This window comes from Dermacentor silvarum, chromosome 2 (assembly GCF_013339745.2).
Source record: "Dermacentor silvarum isolate Dsil-2018 chromosome 2, BIME_Dsil_1.4, whole genome shotgun sequence".
Taxonomy (NCBI): domain Eukaryota; kingdom Metazoa; phylum Arthropoda; class Arachnida; order Ixodida; family Ixodidae; genus Dermacentor; species Dermacentor silvarum.
The window spans coordinates 123,393,446-123,399,445 of NC_051155.1; the positions used below are offsets into that span (position 1 = coordinate 123,393,446).

The following is a 6,000-nucleotide window of genomic DNA, read 5'->3' on the forward strand; positions in this document are numbered from 1 at the left end:
GCCATAAGGTAATTAGTTTAAAAAAATATTTAGTGAAGTTTGGTTAATTAGTCGATTATGCATTTCCATTTATTTATTTATTGAAATAAATAAATTGGAATGCATAATGCAATAATGCAATTTATTGTGTAAGTAATGTCCGCCTCTTCGAGTAGACCAACTCAAGAACTAGAATTTTGCTATCTTCCACAGGCAACCTTTAAAACGTTTTGAAAGTGTTCGCTGAAACACCCGGTATATATCGCCAAATCGCACGTTCACCCAGCACTTCGGATCATTCTTTCAGCCATCTGTGAGGAAAGGATTAAAGTGATGCTCGCCACAGGCGAAGAGCTTCTCGACGCATCACTGGAGCATAGTGGGCAGCTTCTGGCATCGAACTCAAGTAGTCGGACGCATCGCAACGCAGTCGATGCCTTGCTAGCAGTGGCGCTAGGTAGATACTTTGCCGCCATCTCTTTGCACACGTCTCGCACTTCACTTGGCTTGTGGCCAGTGACGTCACGATGTTTTCGAAAGGAAAAAGTCCACTGGCTGAGCGTTATCCCGGTCGTTTCATTCTTTCCGTCAGTTTACGTATTCCCCGGCAAATCATGGCTCCTCTTATGAGCTCTCAACGTTCTGGTCCATAGCTCAGGCTACCCCTTTCATTCTACAAATACGTTAATCCTACTGGTAGATATTCTCTCTATTCCCGTCGTCTTTCTCTACGGAAAGTGAATGATAAGAGAGGAAAGCCGTTTCGCTTACGAGCACGTCGAGAGGCAGGCTGCCGCCGAAGAAGGTGATCCGCAGGCTAATCGGCACGCTGTCCTTGTCACCGGGATTCACGTTGCCATAGTACAGCCCCACGGTGTGCACGGGTGTCCGGTTCTGCCGCATCATGGCCGCGACGAGTTCTTTGTTCGAGTGCACTCCCATCACGTCGGGCACGCTCAACATCTTCATGGCTTCTCGCGTCAGCCGAGACAGGTACTTGTTGTCAGCGGGCGCGTATAACACCTGCCAGAGGAAGTGACGAACATTTAAATGATTACTAAAGGGGAAAAAATGCCGAGCTAGATCGATAGAATGTTCGTCTAGAAGTTCATGATCGTTTTCGGTGCGCCAATATGTCACTTTTTTTTGTGTAGAAAATTGTCGCCGAAGGCCCCGCTGCTGCTTCCCAATTTGAACCACCCGCACCAAAACGAATAAGTTGACACAATCTCCACGTGACCTCCCACTATACTGCAGCTATTCCATATACGAAGCACACTGCTGGGCGGCAGCTATCCACGCTCTGCGACTCTGCTTGGATTTAGGTTGCCGGATGTATACGGTCACTTAAGTCTCAGCGGCAGGAGCGAGTGAAGGTAGGGATGGCTTTGGCGGTTGTAAACAGAGAAAGCATAGCGGCTCGCAGTGACGGGACATTGCAGCCGGGATCAGTGAGTCAGCCAGTGCTGACGTCACATGAGAGGTACTCTAGTCCACAAGATGTAGCCCCACTCCGATTTATCATTTCCGTCATTTTTTCGCTTACACAAGTTCATTTTCGCTGCGACAAGTTTGTTATTTCAGAAGCTTTCTCTTCTTCTTGAGGTGAATAAATTTGATTGAATTTCATTGATTGGATGTTACAATCTAGCTTCAATTAATATCTTTCTTTAGTGTCCACTTGAGGATGCTGCACGAAGCTGGTGCTAGAATTTCGAACGAACGATAGTTAGTGTCCGAATCCACGCCCAAGCAATGGTTACCTCTAAGCAGACTTGAACATGTTGCAGAAAAAAACGTCACCAATTTCAATTACAATTGCCTGTTTCAAAAATATAATTCATTACAGTTACTAGTTACTGCCACACAAAAGTAACTGAACAATTACTAAGAACTAACCGATTACTTTAACGTTACCTTCCTCCCTTATTTTATTACCATTGCACAAATGCAGTGAATAGAACAAGCTGACCTGGCTCTTTCAATGCGTCCTCTGCAGCCCTTCACACGTTATCGTCACTAAGAGCGACTTTTCAGAGTTTTCTTCCGCAATGGTCCCTCGTTTCGTCGTGAAGGCGTCTACAGCTACAAAGAAAACTCGCCCGATGTGTGCGCTGGAGCTAAGGGCTGCATTGTAGGAGGCGTAGATATGGTCCGGCGTTTCAAGCGCCAGGTAGCAGCCGGCGAATTCAGATACGCCACGCCGGCGACGCCTGGATTGCCGAAAATTTACCCGCTGTACAGTTCGGCGCGCTGAATGCCGCCCGTAGCAGCGCGGCGATCACCTGTTGCCGCGGAGAACGCGTGCAAGGGCGCAGCGAGCGACCGTTGTTTAGCTTGGCGAAGAAGGCGTAAGAAAGGTACGCGGTACGCCGCCGGTCACACTGATTGCGTCGTGATGCTGGACTGTGGAGCGTCCACTTTTCGTCAGCGCAACGTGACTGCGCCGCACGTGGTGCGCGTCCGCGTTACGAAGGACTATATATACCGCGCCACAACGTACGGACACCTTGCTCACATGTTTGTGGGTACTCAAAGCCGCGGTTCTCGGGTCTGGGTTGCACTGCGCGCCACGGTGACATTTCGAAGGCGGAGCGTTGTGGCCCGGCCGCCCCACCCAGCCGTAGCCTTCGCCGTTCAAGACATTGAAGAATATGGAATGGGAGCACAGCGGAGGCCGTGTTTGATTGTCAATAACTCCGCTTCTGCTGAACGCATTGAAGTACTTTTTGCGGCCAAGTATTTCTGAAATAGCCTATTTCCACTTCAAGTGCCTTTCTACACTTCTATATATGTAGATGCTACTCCACAACTCATTTAAGCTAAACTACTCAGACTTTATAAACCTTAAGTCCACTCGCCAGACACGACAGATGCACCCACATAGACTAGAAGAGTTTTCCTGCAATAATAACGCGTTCTTGTTTTCCTATACTTCCCACAAGCTGTGCGAGAATGGAATGAACTGAACCCGTCTGTCACCGCGCCAACAACGTTTTCCAAATTTGTTGAACTTCCCGAGAAGGTAGTCCTCTCTTTTGCTTATTGATATTGTTTGCGTCTCTGTATGTGTTCCCACCTATCCTGTATTTTCTTAAGCCAGGATTGCAAATGTACATATACGAGTCAAAATTGTTCACCAACTCCTGTAATAAATAAATAAATAAATAAATAAATAAATAAATAAATAAATAAATAAATAAATAAATAAATAAATAAATAAATAAATAAATAAATAAATAAATAAATAAATAAATAAATAAATAAATAAATAAAAAGTGGATCAGGATCCCTTTAGGACAAATAAAACGACCTTCAAATATTGAATATTATCCTGTTCGTTAGCGAGATGTATAAAGGTTACGGTCATTGCGTTTCATAAAGAGGATCATATGTTAATAAAAGTAGGGAGGAAAGTGACGTTAATGTATTTGGTTACCTTTTAGTAACTGTAATGAATTACATCTTTGAAACAGGTAATTGTAATTGTTATCGGTTGCTTTTTTTCTGTAACGTCTAGAAGTCTGCTCGGAAAGCCTTTAGAACCACACCCATGATTATACACGGAACTACCATTTCTTCTTCGCAGCTACTACTAATCGCAACTACATGCCACTTCTGGGTACTATGCAGTACATTGTAGAATTCCTTTGCTGGCCTTATACCCTCAAAATGGCTGATGACCGCTGCCCTGCTCTCCTTGCATATATAATTCCCTCCAGTGACGAGTGTTCCGGCCTCTTGCAAACTTCATGGCTTCCTATTATTTACTGATTCCTCAATCTTTCGAATGTAATAATTTTAAGTTCAATTTTTGTTTCGTTGTTTCGTTTTGACAGTTGAGCTTATTCGACCTAATGTCCGAGGTTGGAGACTTGCATAATCTGTTGTTCCTTTATTAGGTCGTTTGTTGATCCGCGCCATAAATTTATCTATTTACATGTTCTTTAGCGAGCACCAGAACAATCTGCGAGTGGTATTCGAGGTTAGGCTGCTACAAGAAAATCGCTTGATGAATGAATTTTCGCTGAAATAGGCTTATTACCTTTCATTCGCTCATGCGATTATTCCATTTAAGAAGAAAAAAATAATGCAACCTTCGTGTGACGCATGCCAGCAAAAATTTATAGAAGCATCTTCATTTGGCAAACCTGGTTGACTTGCACCATGTCGGGCTGCGTATTCCAGAAGGTGGTTGGGTGGATGGGCGAAAAGATGGTGTCCCCCTTGCGAATCAGCGGCTCGCGCACCACAGAGCTCTCCTGAATTCCCAGTAGGAGCACCACCATCAACACAATCTCGAGCAGCGTGGTGGTGTAGCGGCGACACAGCCGCTTCACGTAGACGTTCTTCCACACCAGCATGAACAGCTGCCGCCAAGGGGACGGCGCTGGACGGACTGAAGGGTCAACCTCAGGAACGGCCATCGCTGCTGCCGGAGGAGGGCCTGAGGATCGACAAATGGCTTCTCAGCACGGGTACACATTCTCTTCTCAGGGAGGGGAGACATTCGGATAAGCACTTGAGCTTGAGAAGCATGACTGCCAGTATCGAAGTCACATGTAGATTCTTCCGAGTAAGCGGAACATTTTTTGTAATACGTTTCACTTACTAGGCTGCTGGACATTCTGTGGAAGGAGATTTAAGATGTTCCACTTACATTGTGACGCTTATTTGTAATGGCATTAAGAGTGAAATACAGTAATAGTGATAATAACCTCGAATGAAGGAAGAGTCGACCCTCAAGCACATTCGTTTCACAAAGGTTCCACATTTAGTAAGAGCAACATGTTTGCAAATATATTTGACTTGCATCGCGGAACCTGTGTGGGAGTGTATGATAGATGCTATATTAATACTTGTTGGCTGAAGTCTTGCGTACCTGAGTGTATGTGCAATGAAAGATGCGCGTCATATTTACAAAACTGAAATAAATATAGCTCAGGTCTGGGTGAACTTCATTCTGGGCGAACTCGTGCCCGACAAGTGAAGAGCTAAGCGATCATTTCACTACTTTTCATTTCAACGAGGTGAACGTGTAGCATTGTGTGTAAAGAACACAGACAAAAGATGGAACACAGTTACTCGCACGGAGCGCAGATTATCAACATTGTATAATGTGTGTAACTGTTCCTTCTTTCGTCTGTGTTTTTTACACGCAATGCTACACGTTCAGAATCAAATACCAACGAACCCAATTGGAAACCTTACGGCAACAAAGACAGGTTTCCAATCTATTTATACATGTAAACAAAGCATAGCTGTACGTCGAATAAAACAAGGTGCGTTGGATCTCCATTTCTTTTCTTCTTTCCCTAAGAGCTAACGAATGGCTACACTTCTGCAATTCAGTTCGTTCTAACAGTAATAAATCCAGAAAAGTTGACATACGACGAAATTTCAGGCAGACTGCATCCTTTTGTCGCCGGTGAAGTCGGTTCTAAATCGTATTGACATGTAATGAAAACTTGCAGCTCTAATGAAATCAGTAAAATGAAATCTATACGGCATTCTTTATCCATATATCCAATTCCAGAACGCCAGCCAACTGTGTAGGCATGATGCGAAGGCTACGTTTTTATCACCCACCAACGGCAGGGGAGCTGCTCAGCCCTCAAATTCAGCTCCCTTGCGCGTGTTCGCCCAATCACATCGTCACCAGGGCTACAAGGGCCATTCTTGCAGAATAAAAACTTGCAGCAAGAAATTTGCAGCAGCCTTCAACTCACCTTGCGGAGGCAAAGCGGCTTGCATTGTCGAGGTCTGGGCTTCGCACGTCTGACGGAAGGGTACCAGAAAAATCGTCACGAGGAGGCACGCGAAGGTTATGATGATGATGATGGTGGTGGTGGTGTCCTCAGCACGCGAAGTTTCGTGTAGTTCTTCGTCTTCTACTATAGCACGTGCTCTTCGGTTCTTGCACGCTTTAACGGCTATGGTTCCGGTCAAATGGACTAACGAACGAAATTCCTGCTTATGATGGTAGACAAAACATAGTGATGCAAAAGAACAACGACCGAG

General features: G+C 45.0%; 1 protein-coding gene across 1 annotated transcript in view; it reads right to left on the reverse strand.

The window, feature by feature from the left end:
- Positions 1 to 5,733, reverse strand: part of LOC119440341 (phospholipid-transporting ATPase ABCA3) — an 80,390-nt gene extending 74,657 nt beyond the window's left edge. Inside the window, exons 1-3 of the mRNA XM_037705261.2 lie at positions 5,709 to 5,733; positions 4,131 to 4,426; positions 751 to 1,002 (exon numbers count right to left, since the gene is read on the reverse strand). Of these exons, the coding sequence (XP_037561189.2) occupies positions 751 to 1,002; positions 4,131 to 4,426; positions 5,709 to 5,733 (573 nt within the window). The remainder of the gene's footprint in view (positions 1 to 750; positions 1,003 to 4,130; positions 4,427 to 5,708) is intronic.
- Positions 5,734 to 6,000: the final 267 nt, after the last annotated feature.